Genomic DNA, 15,912 nt, shown 5'->3' with positions numbered 1-15,912 from the left:
GTCCCAGAAAGGAAAGAACATTGAAGGAGCAGGGTCTCATAAGTGCTTGGAATAGAGGTAACAAATGGGGAGAAAATTGGAGGTTCAAGGGGAAACAGGTAAATAAATTCAGATAGGACACTAGTGATGGCTTAAAAAGCCGGGAAAAAAAGAATTGGGGAAAACTACCAGATATTTTAAGACTTAGGCAGTAATGTGGGGAGCAGAAAAATGTTCAAGAAGGATTGGAAAAACTAAAGCTAGTGACATCTCAATTGTGGAACACCACTTTTTTGGGGGAAGGGGAACACCACTTTTAAAGAATAACAGATTCATAACCGCACATAATTAAATTTTTGGATATTAGTAGTGAAACATAAATATTTACAAATAAGGATTGACAACATGAGTTGGAAAAGTTAAATAAACATTTTTTAGGTGGAAGTTTATAATTGGGAACAAAGATGAATTAGAGGACCAGAAAGAGGTTCTACCTCAATAAACAATGTGCTTTGGGAGCCTATTAAACAACACACAGTTTAGCAAAATTCATGGACTTTGGGGAGCATGGTAATGCAGAAAGGTTACTATCCCACAGTAAAAATAATATAAGTAGGGCCTCCCTGGTGGCGCAAGGGTTAAGATGCAACCTAGAAGCTATCCACAGCCATTGCAGCATGAGTTCCATTCCTGGCCAGCCAGGAAGCAACGCACATGGCGCAGCAGACCTCTCCTGTCTCACCCTGCTCCCCTCAGCAGTATACTTCGGTCAATTTGCCTGTTTGGTTCCCCACTCTGTCTCTGGTGAATCCTCTCACCCACCCCCATACTTCTGGCCTGTACCCCAGCTCTTGTATGCATAAATAAATAAATATTTAAAATAATATAAGTAATCTAAAAGGTTATAAGAAAAAAAGGGAATAGTTGAATTAAAAAAGAAAGGAATGCTTCCAGCAGTCAGAACCAAAGAGAGAATTTGAAATGAGAATGGTAAACTTCACCTAACACTATGGCAATCCTAGATGCATACAAACATGGATATGGAATGTGGGAGATGAGGACTTGGATCTTAATCGACCTGAAGAGCTGCCATTGTCTACAAAAAGAGAATTAGAAAACCCTACCTCCCAGAGCTGGGAGCTCAGCTGCCTGAGTTAAGGTAGAGAAAAACAATTGGTCACCCACAATACACTAAAGCTTCAAACCTTCAGACTTCAGAAACAATTCTACAACCAAAGTATATAGGTCTCCTACAGCAATCTCCACTGAAGAAGCATATAATTATGAAAGGAACCCAATAACCTCCAACTGAAGATCGGTGTGCAATAAAAACTACAAATTAAGCTAGCAAATGAGCAAAGGAGAAGACAATCAATAGACGCAACACACAGGATAAATAACATTCTAAGAATGTGCAGTAGTACAAAGAAATAAAGGAATTTAATAAATTAGGAAAGAACTGACTTAAAAAAGAAACATTACTGAAAGTAATATAATATGAAAAATAAACAAATGGAATTGAAGAAGAAGAAACGGAATTTGGAAGAAAACTTCCAAATCTAAAAGTGGAAAATGAAGTCATTAAAATAAGTCCCCTTAGGAGCTGGTTTAAAAGCAGATTAGTTATAGCAAAACAGAAGAATATAGAAATGGAAGGTCTGAGCAAATTATTTTTTTAATATTTTATTTTATGTAATTCTTACAGCATTTTTCATTTTTGCACAATGTATTCATTTTCATTTTGGTTATATTCCCCATACAATTGCACCCCCCTTATTTTGACCCTAATCCTTCCTCTCCCTGTACCCCCCTTAGTGTGTCTCTGGTTTATAGTTGCTTGTTGATTTTCATTTTTACTTTGTATTAATTAGACTTTTCCCTGGTCCCTTATTTAGGTTTTCTAAATTCCTGCTGTGAGTGAGACCATCGGGTATTTTTCTTTTTCTTTCTGGCTTATTTCGCTGAGCATGATCCCTTCTACTGAGGTAATTCTTTAAAACACAGCACAGAAAGATGAAAATGTAAAAAAAAAAAATTCTAGAGAAAAAGAAACACAGAAAAAGAAGCTATGACATATATCCAACTGCAGTTCTTAAAGAAAAGTACAGAGAGAAAATATTTGAAGGACAAATGGTTCAGACTTTTCCAGATTTGAGGAAAGCATGAGTGCTTATTGAAGAAGCACATCAAGTTCTACCTAGGATAAATACAAACCCACACTGTATTGCATGTTGTAGTGAAAATGTGTAACATCATAGAGAAAACTCTTTCTTACAGTTTGCCTACAAAGCAATTGTGGATGGGCAGCAGACTTCTCATTAGCAAAATATGTGCCACAAGCCAAGGAAACAATGCTTTTAAGAAGAAATGTCTATCAAGTTTGAATTTTATACAGAACTCCAGTATCACATAAATGTGAGGTAAAATGAAAGACCTTTTCAAATAGACTGAACTTATAACTCATAGAATTTTTCAGAAAGAACAATTAAAGAATGTCCTTCGGGAAGAAGGAAAATTATTCCTAAAAGAGAAATAAGATACAAACATAATTGTGAGAACAGAAGCAGTTAAAATGTTAAAATCACAAGAAGATTAATTGTATAAAGGGTGACTTATCTGAATGTGTAACCAGGGACTAGTACTAGATATCATAAATATTTAAGATCTAAGCAGGGAGGGAGTAGGAGCTAATGTGTTTTGTGTTTGGATTATATGAGAAGAGGGCAGTTATCTTAATTTTATATGCTAATTAAGAGTGCTTATTGATAACTTAAGAGTAATCATGTAACCTCCGAAGTTTCAAACTTCAATGCGCTTGTAAAACAAGCATTGTGATTCCCAGTTTTCAAAGGCATGAAATGAGGAAAAAGAAAAAGCATCATAAATGTAAAGCAAAAAAAAAAAAAAAATTCATAAAAAACCCAGCAAATCAGTAAACCAAGTAAATATAAATGATAAAATTCACCTACTAAAACACAGACAGTCTCAGTCTGCATTGAAAGGAAAAATCTTCCTAGATTCTTTTACAGGAAATATTAAAATGGCTTAGAAAGTTTTGATATATAAGAATAAAAAAAGAAAAGATACCAGGTAAATCTTAATTAAAAGAAAGCTTGCTTATCTATATTAATATTAGACAAAATAGACTTTTACTCAAAAAAAGGATAAAAAGCCATACAAAATGACAAAAAGAAATCATCATCAGGAGATAACAGTTTCATAATATTTGAAGTAAACAGGAATAGAATTACAAACTAAGATACAAATCTACAATTTAAAAAGATGATAGTTCAATTCAACAATAAATATATACGCACATAAAACATTTGACCAACAGAATTAGTAAGCTTTATCTAAGAGATGTGTATATTAGAATCTTACAAATTAACAATAGAAAAAGAACTTATTTTTCAAGCATTGTATATTTACAAGAATTGATGACTTACTAAACTACAAAAGAAGTATTAATCAGTGCTAAGAACTGGTTTTAGGTAAACTGCTTTGCAGTTGGATTAGGTGAGTTAAAAAAGTGGTAAAGTGAAAGGTGAACCTGATTAACCTACAACAGAAAAATGAAACTTTAAAGAGAGACAAAAATGGAAGGAAGGCAGAAAGAACCAAGGGTAATATTTTATCATCTGTGAATTGCAATTTGGAAAACTGAAGCTAAGAAGAGACATAGGAATAATAGCGGGATGAGCATGCCCAGCAGGGGTAGGCTACTTAGGCAAATGAATGTGGAACTAATAAGGGAAAATGCCACAAGCCCAGATTCTTTGATTAGCCGACCTTATGAAGCCAGACAAATGCAGAACCTAGGAGAACATGGCAGAAAATATTAGTTAGGTTCATATCTCACAACTGCTAATTAGTGCACCTATAAATGCAAATGAAGTCACCATGCATGTGGAAATTTTACAATCTACCAAGAAGTAAGAATGCACAAAGCTAATAATCAGGAATTAAATGTAATCAGTGTGTGTGTGTGTGTGTATGTTTTCCCATTTTGCTGGCGGATGGGAGATCAGGTGTGTGGGTAGGTGGTTACTGAGAAAGGAGACAAGGGTAGATTTAATCACAGAAGAAACAGGAGATAATGAAAGTAACTGGTGAGGGAGTTACTCTTGTTTTTTAAGCATCCTGCCCAAACTGACTTGGAATAAAGTGGTAGAAGTAACAGTCCAAGATACACTCTGCCTTCCTTTTCAATCCCATAACTTTTTGGATTTTATATTCGTCTTCATCAGCCTGCTCTATACGGGAGATGATTTCCCAGTCTTTGTTTTGGATTTTACTTAAGAGACAGCTCTCTGGATTCTGTTTTGGGGGGCTGAAATGTCTCTGAAATGTCCATTATAGTCCTATGGGTGGGGAAAAAACTGCTTTTAAGGAGAGGGCTTGAGAGTCAAGTTCAGAAGCCTCTCATTAGGACATACACTGCTGCGTTTACTGAAATGCCGTTTTATTAAGGGAAACAAACAATGCAAACTTACACAACTATGAGGCACTTTCTCCATCTTCTTTGGATGCCTTCCTGTTCATCCTATCCTCTGCAACCCCCTTGGGTATCTAACTTGTATATGCTTCTGAGATTTTATACTTATATAACATTTCATCAATCTAATACATATAAGAATGCAGTGACTTATATAGTAATGTTTCATATGACAGAAATGTTCTGCTTTAAGCACTGAAATTTTCAAAGGAAGTTTTTCGAGGATATTTGAATATTTATTTTGATTCTATTTTAAAACTGTATTGTCATTTAGGTAACGCCAGTGTACAAGACTGCAAAGGATTTAGGTTCACACCTCTTCACCATACTAGCACACCACCAAAGCACCCACAATTCTTCACCAGTCTCTGGACTCTCTCCCCCATTACTCCCCACCTCTACCCTCCCACACCAGTAGCCTCAATTCTGCAGTCAGATTTCTAGGGCTTGTTTTGGTTTAGCTTTTTCTGTCCCTGTATTTTCTTTCTATGCCAAATATAAATACAATTGCCCAGTATTTGTCCCCTTCTGACTTAGTTTGCTTAGCATAATCTATTCAAAGCATAAAGAAACACCAATTCAAAAGGACATGTACACTCATGTTCACTATTAATACAAGGAGCGCTATGGACAACTAAGTGCCCAATGAGAAATGGGTAAAGATGAGGTTTAGATATGCAATAGAATACTACTTAGCTATGAAAAGACATAAAATCTTGCCATTTGTGACAATATAAATTGAACTGGAGGGTATATGTGGTTTTAAATTAATTAAAAACACAGTTTTTGGGCCTCCCTGGTGGTGCAAGGGTTAAAGTGTTAGCACTAGCAAGGTATCAGCATGATACCACCCAGGCAGGTGACCCACAAGGCCCAGCAGACCTCTCCTGTCTCACCCTCTGCTCCCCTCAGCAGTGTAGTTCAGTAGATCCGCTTGCTCTGCTCCCCACTCTATCTCTGGTGAATCCTCTTACTCCTGCATTTCTGACCTATACCCCAGTTGTCGTACGCATAAATAAATAAAAATAAATCTGTAAAAAAACCAAGCAAACCCAAAGCTTCTGACACTCTTTCCCCCACCCACCAAGCTAACAAATTTCAAGTAAAAAGTAAAAGCAGATACTGATGGGTGAGGGTACAAGAGCCTGCTCAGAGAGAATGCTAAGGTACAACAAGGACACAAGGACTAAGGACTGAGTAGAAATTAAGCTGACATTGCTTCTGCAAACCAGGCCAGAACCTAAACGCAAGGTATCCTTCCAAGATACCTTAAGGTACCCTAATAGTAACCATAGCAGAAACAACAAAAACCATCCTGGCTTAATCTCCTAACTAAATTAACTCACAACCCATACTCATATTAAAAATCTAGTAGAACACGACATGCTCAGATCCAGTATTAAAAACTATTTACTTTATTCTCCATGTCCTTCACAAGATGTCCACCTTCAGAAATAAAACTATAAGGCATACAAAGGCAGGGAAAAATATACTCCTAAAAGACAAAGCAACAATTAGAGTAAGACTCAGATATGACATACACCAAATAGTTGGAACTATCTAGCTGGAAAATTAAAAGAATAATGATTAATATGTTAGGGCCTCTAGTGGAAAAGGTATTCCATAAGAAAGAATAGGTGAGTAACTTTCAGCAGACAGGGGGAAGTTATGAAGGGTTACAATGGAAATGATAGAAATGGGAAATAGAGGTTCAGAATGATTTTAGGACTCATCACACTAACACAGTTGAGAAAATATTCAGTGACCTTGAAATTAGTTTAAAAGAAATGACCTAAACTGAAACACAAAGGTAAAATTGCGCGATGCAAAAAAGATTACCAAGTATCCAAGAACTGCATAATAATATCAAATTAACATATGCATATTTTGATCCTCAGAAAGAGAACAAGCCAAAAGAAGTATCTGAAGAAATAATGGTGAAGAAATTTCCAAAATATGTCAGACACCAAGCCACAGAATCAAGAAGATCCAGTTAACACCACGGAGGATAAACACCCCACCAACAAATGAACAAACACACGACATTGTCATATCCTACACAACAGCGAGGCATGTAGACATCAAACTCCTGAAACCAGAGTAAGAGGAAAACTCCAAGGCAGCCAAAAAGAACAAAAAAGGACAAGAACAAAAACAAAAACCACAGAAGACACCAGAAAGCATGTAAGTCAGAAGATAATGGAGTAACATTTTGAAAGTTGAGGGGGTGCTGATGTTGGAGGACACAGAATTCTGTACCCAGTGAAAATATCTTTCAAAAATGAAAGCAAAATACTTTCTCCGACAAATAAAACTGACAATTGAATGCTAACACACTGACACAAGAACTACTGAAGGAAGAAATATGATAAATGTTGGCAATCAGGTTCTACACAAAGAAACAGCATCAAAAATGGAGTGAGTGACAATAAAACCATTTTATTCTTTTTTTTTTGCTCTGTAATAGCAATTTTGCTCTAAAACAAAATAGTAACAATATGTCATGTGTTTACAGCATGTGTAAAAACGAAATATCTGACAATAGCACAGAAGGTGGGAGGGAGAGTACTGTTGTAATTCCACTCTACATGAAGTGGTATAACATTTGAAGGGCAAGACTGATGATTTAACCTTTTATATTTATAGTAAAACAGCAGTAGCTTTTGAAGAAAGAGGCTTCAATATTAAGCTAATATAGAAAATAAAATGGAATTAAAAGCAATTCACGGTGACATCTCCTCTAAAGTTTTTCCAGCTATTCTCTCCACCTACATCCCAAGCCTAACTAGTTGCTCCTTTTCAAGGTCCCCACAATACATGGCTTATAATTTCACATCCCTTCGGTAGTAGTATAGCCTCTTAGTGACCAGAATAGACTTTGGAGTTAGACAACCTGAGTTCTTAGCTCAGCTCAGTTTCTCACTAGTTGTGTGATCTTAGACAATTTTCACTCAACTAAACCTTAGCTTTCTCATCCACGAAGGAAGTAGAGTGATGATATCTATCTCAGAAATTTATTGCAAAGATTAAATGAAATAATCCCTGAAATGTGTTAGTTAAAATTCTTTCACAACCCACACAAGGAAGTCTAGAGTTGTCACCTTTCCTGAATCCCCTGAAGTCACTCAAGTAGCTTTTTTGGTCTTAAATGCACATTCCTATGAAGATTCACCAGCCGTGGCTCTTTAGTTCTGTTTTCATGAGGACAGATCACCATGTGCTCTTGGGAGGGGCTGCCGTGTTTAGCCAATGGGCGGCCTCCTTCAGTAAAATAAGTTGTAGACTTTTAAAAAAAAATGAGTTGATAATACTTCCTTGACATTAGCAAGGACACACAGCTATTGCTGTTATACTATAACTACAACTACATAGATATTTGAACAACATGACTAACTCCATGTATGCTTTAGCATGAGAATAAAGGGAAAATGACAGGAGGAAAATGGCATAACTCTTGAATACTAGACTCAATGTTCCAAATGGAGTAGAAAAACTCACCCTTCCTTTGAAGGCTGAGGTGTGGAGGAGCTGCTAGTATTTATTTCAGCCCTACATCCTTTCCCAGATGAATTACAGTCACTTGCATGGTTTGAGTTAAGGGAAACCCATCCTCCTACTCTGTGGATATTGTACTGGGGAGGAGAAGACAAGAAAGTTGGTGTGCTGGGCTATAAATCTTGAGCAGATTTGGGTGGTTCAGGCAGCTCCCCAACAGTCACATGCCCCAGTTGAGAGTGAAGTCATGTTGTGGCCACATGTAGTGAGCTGCCCAGTCAGATGACATCAGCTTGTCACAACTGGAGTAGAACCACAGCTAGAAGCAGATGTGTTTCCCTCTCAGCTTTGCAAAAGGGGCTATGAGGACTACAAATCACAGAGCACCATACTCAGAGGGATGCAGGCAGCTCTGTCGGCCATGTGAACAGGACAGTGGGCAGCAAGGAGGCAGCTAAACAAGATTTATGGCAGGCCAAGAAAACCAAAACACACACCATGAAGAGACTGAGGAGGGAACTCTCAGTGACCCATATGTTCAATCTAAAGCCATTGCTCCTCCCATGCACTCTCCTGCCCTTCCACTGTGAATCATGATTCCTCTAGAATAACAAAATGTCATCCAACCACCTCATCCAAGCTAAGATTTCATTTCTCAAATACCAGTTTTTCCATCTTTGAGCTCTCAAATGAATTCAATTAATATGTTTCCCCTATTATTAATAATTTACATTCATATAGTACTCTAGTTAGAATTAATGGACCAAAGTTGATCTGTTGTTATTAGCTGTTATTGATCTGTTATTATTAAATCCCATACGTGAGTCAGATTTTTCTTAGCTTTTCTATATTTTCCTTTTTCTCCTCAAGGATTCCATCCAGAATAATACACTGCATTTTGTTGTCATGTCTCCTTAGACTTTGTGTGACTGTGACTGCTCTCATATTTTCCTTGCTTTTGGGGGCCTTGACAATTTTATTTTATTTTATTTTATTTTTTTTTTGGCCTTGACAATTTTAAAGATGAATGTTTGGGTATACTGAAAGAGTCTGATATTTTTCTCTTCATAAGATTGGAGTTACAAATTTGAGGTTAATATAAGTACAGTGCTTTTCTTATCAAATTATGTCAAGGATTCATTCCAGCAATATGAGTTAACATTGTTGATGTTAACCTTGATAATCAGGCTTAGGTAATATTTGCCAGAGTTTTCCAAGATAAAGCTGCCCTTTTGTCCTTCTTTCCATATTGTATCCTTTGAAGGAAAGTCACTATCCCATATCTGAAGAGTGGAAAGTTCTATTCTACCTCCTTGAGCAGAAAGTTTCTATGTAACTTATCCAGGCCAATCAGTTAAAAAGAGGCTAAAGAGTAGTGAGGATGGAGGCAAGAAGCCTTTTAGAAGTCTACTGCAGTAATGCAAGTGAGAATGATGAGGGTAGAACTAAGTGGCAATAGTTGACATGGCAGAAAAGGAGTAGATACTGGGTATATGATGATACATGCACTGGGTACAGTAGGGTGAGAGAATTGGACCGAAGTACACTGCTTACATCCGGCAGAATCGAAGCGAGTAGATACTGGGTATATGTTTTGAAGGTTAATCTCTGAATAAGGAATTGAGAAAGTAATCAGAATTTTAGCCTGATGCATTAACTCTTTGCTATTGTTCTTATATTCCACCCACTAGACTATACTCTAAGATGGTTTAGTCTGCTGAAGCATATCAGGTCTTTAAAAAGCTAAGGAGCTAGTAGGAGTGACACCTCGTTGTCACTAAACAATCATCACTGAATCAAATTTTCTATGCTGCTATAATGATATCTTTCTTGTTTCCTTATTTCTGCTTGGGAACAGTAATACTAATAATCAATATACAAGCCAATATAATGCCCCTACTTATCCTACTAGAGTGGGCACCTTCTTTAAATACTACCAAATTAAGTTTCAGATTTATGACATTTCTATTTGTACTGTGAAACTTATTGATGACACCCCCATACACATCCAATGAATTCATAAGGCCAGTACTTTTATTTTTCAAATTCATTTGTATGCTCTTGATTGAGCCTACCACTTGAGTTGAATGTTTAATAAGAGATGCTTATACTTTTTCCCAAACTGTTTATGTCAGTTTTACTTGTCATTATAATGATGTGTATTTCCATTAAACATACAAATTGATGCAATATGAGAGCAAACAAAATAAAATCATTTCTCTCATATAAAAATGCAATGACTTGATGGAGGCAAATCTAAAAAATATTTCTGTGAACTCAGGTTTGAATAGAAGAGATTTGGGAGCAACAAAAACGTGAACTGCTTCACAAGTAACTTTAACTTTCTACTTCAAGTAGGATTTTTAAAAAATGGAAATGGAACATCCTAGAAAGCATATTATGACCATGGTTCATGCAGGAAGACGAGAGCTAGTCCTAATTTAGTAGATTTCTGCTCAAAGAAAAGGCTCCTTTCTCTTTCAAAAGACTGGCAACAAAAGTGCATGTTAAGTTTCAAGCTATTACAAAATTACTCCGATATGTAGATATCATTTATTATTATTTCTTGCTTATTTTTTTCAATCTACCAATCAATTATCTGTCACAAATACAGCCTCAGAGTAGAAACTTCCACACTTTATAACGGTAAGACTTACAGGAAATTAACTTTGTTCATGTACTCAGTTTCCTCATCTGTACAGTGAAGAGTAACCACCCACAAAATTGTCGCGGGGATGAAGCAGGCCATTCTCTTGAAAGTGCTGAAAACAGTGGCTGGCCCACGGAAGAAGCCAAATAAGGTTTTGCTCTTATGGGAATATTAGTAGTCTTTGTGCCTAGTAACAAGTCTAGCACTTAAGGGGTGCTCAGTAAATAAACAATCACCTTTCTAAACAATGCATTTGAACAAATACTTCTGACAAAGCATGTACTCCCAAAAAAGGGAAAAAAAAAATAGTGGTTCGATTTTAATGCAAGCTTTCTACTTGCTCACCGAAAATAAAGGAAAATGCCATTTAGAAGCTCTGATTTCAAATAACTTGAACGCTAATTGCAGTCATTCATAACATAGCCACTCATCATGACTCCAGTGCTATTACTCACAGAGATTTATATAAAAACAACCTTACCCATTAATTCTAATTTCCTAAATGGTAAAAGTGCTAGCCCCATGTTGAACTAATGGCCCATAGAATTTCATACTTAATGGATTCTGGAAATGGTGGCAGAACTATCCTCTGGCAAGATATTTTCAAGTCCTGCTTCTACCACAAAACATTATAAGACCAGGTGGTTTCTAAGAACTGTTTCAGGACCATGGCAAAAAAGGGGCCTTGTCTGCTCTGCTCCTGTCACAACCAAATATTCCACACAACCAAGTATCTTCACCTGGAGCACCTATCCCTGTCCCCCAATGAATAGGCATACCAGAAATGTTAGAGATTAATTAATCAGTAAAAAAAGAGTGACTGATGGGGCAGTGAAGAGGGAGGAAGGGACTGAGAGAATGGGGGAGAGGGGCAAGAAGGCCTGACTTCTCAAAGACAATAAAAGCCAAGGGGTGTGTGGCAGTAGGGATTCACGCATCTCAGGATGAGATATGCAGGGTCCCTTCTTCACCAATGTCACCCCTCCCCCATAACCCCGCAGCCCAGGACTCCATTAATTATGACTGCCACCCGACCATCAATGCATGGACTGCACCAAATCTTTTCTGTAGGGCTCTGGTGCTAGAATTCATTATTTCCCATTTTTTACCAGGTCAGGCAGATGGAAGAGACTGACCCAACATTTATCTTCCAGACTTTGGGGGCAGGAGGTACTCAGGGATTCAGGGAGGCAGGGGATTACACATAGGCAGGCCCTCTAGAAGGCATCAATGTCATCCTCTGGCCCCCCGGTGTTTTGATTTCACTTTGAACAACACCTCTCTAATCACATCTCTCTCTTTCTACCCATAAAGCCTGAAGGATTTGGGCAAGTGACTTATAATAATAACAAGTCCTATATTCATGCAGCTTTTTGTCTAAGGAAACTGGATGCCCTTCCAAGGTCTCATCATTAATCTTGTAGCCCTTCTGTGAGGCGGGCTGCCAGCTAACAATGCCTATATTTAGCAGAACAGGAGTGGGGCTGGGAAAAGGTTCCTGTAATGTTCCTATGTAGGACTCTGATTAGTCTAGCGAACAAATAAAATTGCATATTGTGCCCTGAGTAGCTAAGGAACAATGCCGTCTGCAAAAGAAAGTATTGCAGGAAATATGCTGAGAAAAAAAGTTAAAGATACATTAATAAGAGGAGACTGAACAGGAAGTATCAGTTGGGACTTGCAGGCAGAACCTTTAGAGGAAACATTAGCTGAGGCCTTCCTCACAGCCACCAGCCACCACCATCTCTGTCACTAAGAGACAGAGATGTCTGTCTGTTGGCTCTTCTTCCAGAAGCTCCCAAATGCTATCTCTTTCCTTAATTATATTTTTTTTTGTCAGGGAATCAGATCTTGCTTCTCATTCTAGAAAGTACACTCTGAAGATGAAGAGGAAGCAGGTGTGGGTGGATGGGTGAGTGAGGAGCGACTCACTGCCCAGTAGGGTCATCTTTCTAGCTTTTGTATCACTTGCTTTGCATTTTTTTTTTCCTTTTTGCTTTTAGATTCTGTTATTATCTCCACTCTAAAAGTGTGCTCTCCAAATTACATGTGCTAATGCTCCCTCAATTAGAGAAAATAAGAACCCTGCTACCGTGGTTCTCTCTGAAATTGTTGGTGTTTAATTGGTGCTTCAAAAAGATTTTGACAAGTGGAAGCCAAATGCTTGCAGTAGCTAAGGTTTTATGTATTTCCTTTCAGACTGTGTCCTGTCAGCCCCCTGCCCCCATCGTGCACGGCTGCTGCGTAAAGGGTCCTCATGGATACAATAGCAACCATGGTTCCTTCTGTATCTATCCCCTTGAGCCACTCTGCAGGGTGCCTGCGGCCACATCTGTTCAGCAGAGGCCTGTTCTTGGTTGGTGTAGGGTAAATGAATTAATCAGGCTTTTTACACCACTAGCCTTGTGGCTATCACCTTGGACCTTGAATGCAGAAGGTGCTTGGGAGTGTGGGCACGCATGCCTGATTGTAGACACCTAAAGTGTAAGTGCCTAGAGGTCAGGGATATAGGGCAGCATCAGAAACTATGGCTACAAGGGGACAAGAGGCTCCAGAAGAGGTGAGGTGTAGGGTAAGTGATTATCAGGCTTTTCTGCCCTTCCGCCATTGGCGTTGATGATGGATCCCTGCAGTCTTGAATGCATGCCTGATGGCGGGCATCTGGAGTGGGGTGTGGGCATAACGTAGGTGGGTACACCTGGGCTGAGACTGGGCTTTTCAGGGTGGCATCATGAGGATGCCAGCAGAACACCAGACAAGGAGAACAGGTGAGAGAGTGGAAGAGAACCAGCAGAGAAGCAGAGGCCACGAGAGACCACCGGAGATCCCAGAAAGAGTGAAGACTCGATGGGGGCTAGGAGGTCTGCCAGCCTCCCGGCCCCCTGACACCCCTGCCTGCCGTGTATCTGGTAAAATCTCCATAAAAGCCTGAAAAGCCACTGAGGGCTCTAAGACTCTCTTTTACCCATCTGCTCAGATCATAGATATCTTGCTCTGTGCCTTCCTGGCACTACATGAGGCCACAAGACAATACAAGGAAGAGAATGCCAGAGAGAGCCCAGAGAAAGAGTGTAAAGGTTTGTGGGGGACTGGAAGGCTCAGTTGCCTGCCTGCCTCCCAGTCCCCCCTGCCTGGCTCGTCCCTCCTTTTATGCCAGCCTCCGTGATGGTGTGCCTGTGTGTCTGGTTCCCTGTGAGAGCATTAAAGCCTTAAAAATCTACCGAGAGCACGAGGACTCTCTTTATCCATCTGCCTGAATCAACAGTGAACCAGCCCTGTGAACTTGCCACAAGAGTTGGCGAGCAGACAGCCCAAAGGGAAAGCTCACCTGTGCTCCAGAAAATGAAAGTCAGTGTTCCTATTACAGAAGTAGAATCATTTAGAATCTGCGCTCTTAAGACTTCCAGACAGACCCTGTACCTGTCTGCCATGCTTTGGTTTACCTGGGGCCTCTCACTTTACAAGATGATGTTTACATGGACAGTTCAGTGCAGGAAACCAGCCACTCTCCTTCACATACTACACAGCGTGTCACTTCTCTTTTTTTGCTTACAAAGAATTTAAAACTCCTGCCTTATATTTGGAAATCACATTTTCATTACAAACTTCTTTTATAGTTATTTTAGTTAATCCTCTCAACTCCCAGGTGAGATCCACATCATTACTTTCCATTTTTCAAGAAACTGAGGTTCAGGAATATAAATATCATCATATCAAACTATGAATATTGCCAGAGTCAGGAGTTCAACTCACCCCAGCACATTTCACATCTGATCACAGGCTTTTACCCCTGAGAGTAAGTTTATTTATAATAACTTCACAATGTTTTACAAATCATTATATACAATTCTACAATGATTATGTGACATAACTGGAATTTTCACATAATGAATACAGATTATGAAAGCCTGTGATTTGAGTGGTCAGAAAACTGGGATACATTTATCACAACTGAACAGAACTCAAACAAAAAGAAAAGAAATGTTCTGGAATAAGATACGTAAACTGGAGCAGGCTGCAGAAGTAATAGGAAGGAGCGAGTGACAATGACAAGAGGAGGGACTCAGGCATCTGGAAAATCGGGGTTCAGCAGGAGTTATAAAAGAAATGCACATGACACGAGGGGATGATGACAATCACTTCTTTAATAATAGGAGATTTTTGGATTTTTGTTATCTAAAACATGCAAAGAGAGAGCCAGCAGAAGGGAAAGATAAGGAATAAAGAGAAAAATTAAGAGAACTGATTCAAAAAGAATTAAATAAAATTAAGTTCATGGGCTAAAAATCTTAAAATTCAAAAATTATTGGCCAAAAGGGGGAAGGTGCTGGAGAAGTCAGCTGCAGGGCTGCTGGCTTGTACTAGCAGGAGGAGGAAACCTGGTGTGATAAGAGGCCCTGGGCCTTTGACAGCAAGACTTGTTTCAAATTCCTTGCATTTCTGTTTACAAACCTAAGCTTTGTAAGGTGCTCAACATATACTCAGGCGAGTCTCCAGAGGACAATTTCATCTCCCTTATGTTAAGCATTAGATACCATCCCTGATAAATGTCTGAATTGTAATGAGGATTTCTCATAGCCCATGTATGAATTTATAACAGATGAAGCCTTGGCTTGAAACAAACTAAGGTATAAAATACTTCAAGGTACTTAGTTCATGGGTATCAGTTCTCAAATTTTACCTCAAGAGGCAAAATGCTAGTTAAGGGAAAAAAATTAGTCTGATCACTAACATTTAATTTAATTTATAACATTTGAGAACTAGGGAAGTTCTATAATGAGACCATTAAGAGAGACAAAGATTATATAATTTCAAGCAACACCAATAATTTTTTCACTTTAATTAGTGACTTTTGGAAACTAAATGTCATATTTATATTCTTTGTGGAATGCTTTTAAAATGGCAGTAGGAACAAAACATGCATATGTAACTCAATTTAATTTCCACAAATATTTTAAGAGAAAACGTTTAAAGTCCTTAAAACATTTGGTAAGAAATGCACCTTTCAAATGTTTTAAATGAAGAAAATAGCTCATTAACTTGCCTTGCTGAATAAAATGGACACCATGAAGAAATCCAGTAAGAAACTCTCCGAAGCATCTTTATAGTCAAAGTGGAAAAAGATCACGGTGAAGCTCAGGTGAATGTACTGGTGAACTGGGTTACAGAACGAGGTCCGCAGCAGCTTCATGCCAGCGATGATCATCAGAAAGATATCCCAGCTATTGAAAATGAAAGCAAAGAAGAAATCAATGAGGGCAGGCAAACAACAAGATGGGACACAAGGGCTGAT

General features: G+C 38.4%; 1 protein-coding gene across 1 annotated transcript in view; it reads right to left on the bottom strand.

The window, feature by feature from the left end:
* The window catches only part of PCNX2 (pecanex 2), a 243,488-nt gene that overhangs the window by 90,565 nt on the left and 137,011 nt on the right, over window positions 1–15,912 (bottom strand). Inside the window, exon 21 of the mRNA XM_037510412.2 lies at window positions 15,664–15,841. Coding sequence (XP_037366309.1) covers window positions 15,664–15,841 — 178 coding nt within the window. The remainder of the gene's footprint in view (window positions 1–15,663; window positions 15,842–15,912) is intronic.

The sequence above is a fragment of the Talpa occidentalis genome, unplaced genomic scaffold (assembly GCF_014898055.3).
Source record: "Talpa occidentalis isolate TD23 unplaced genomic scaffold, MPIMG_talOcc4v2.1 talOcc4.14, whole genome shotgun sequence".
Classification (NCBI taxonomy): Eukaryota; Metazoa; Chordata; class Mammalia; order Eulipotyphla; family Talpidae; genus Talpa; species Talpa occidentalis.
This window is presented reverse-complemented; position numbering and strand designations above follow the sequence as displayed.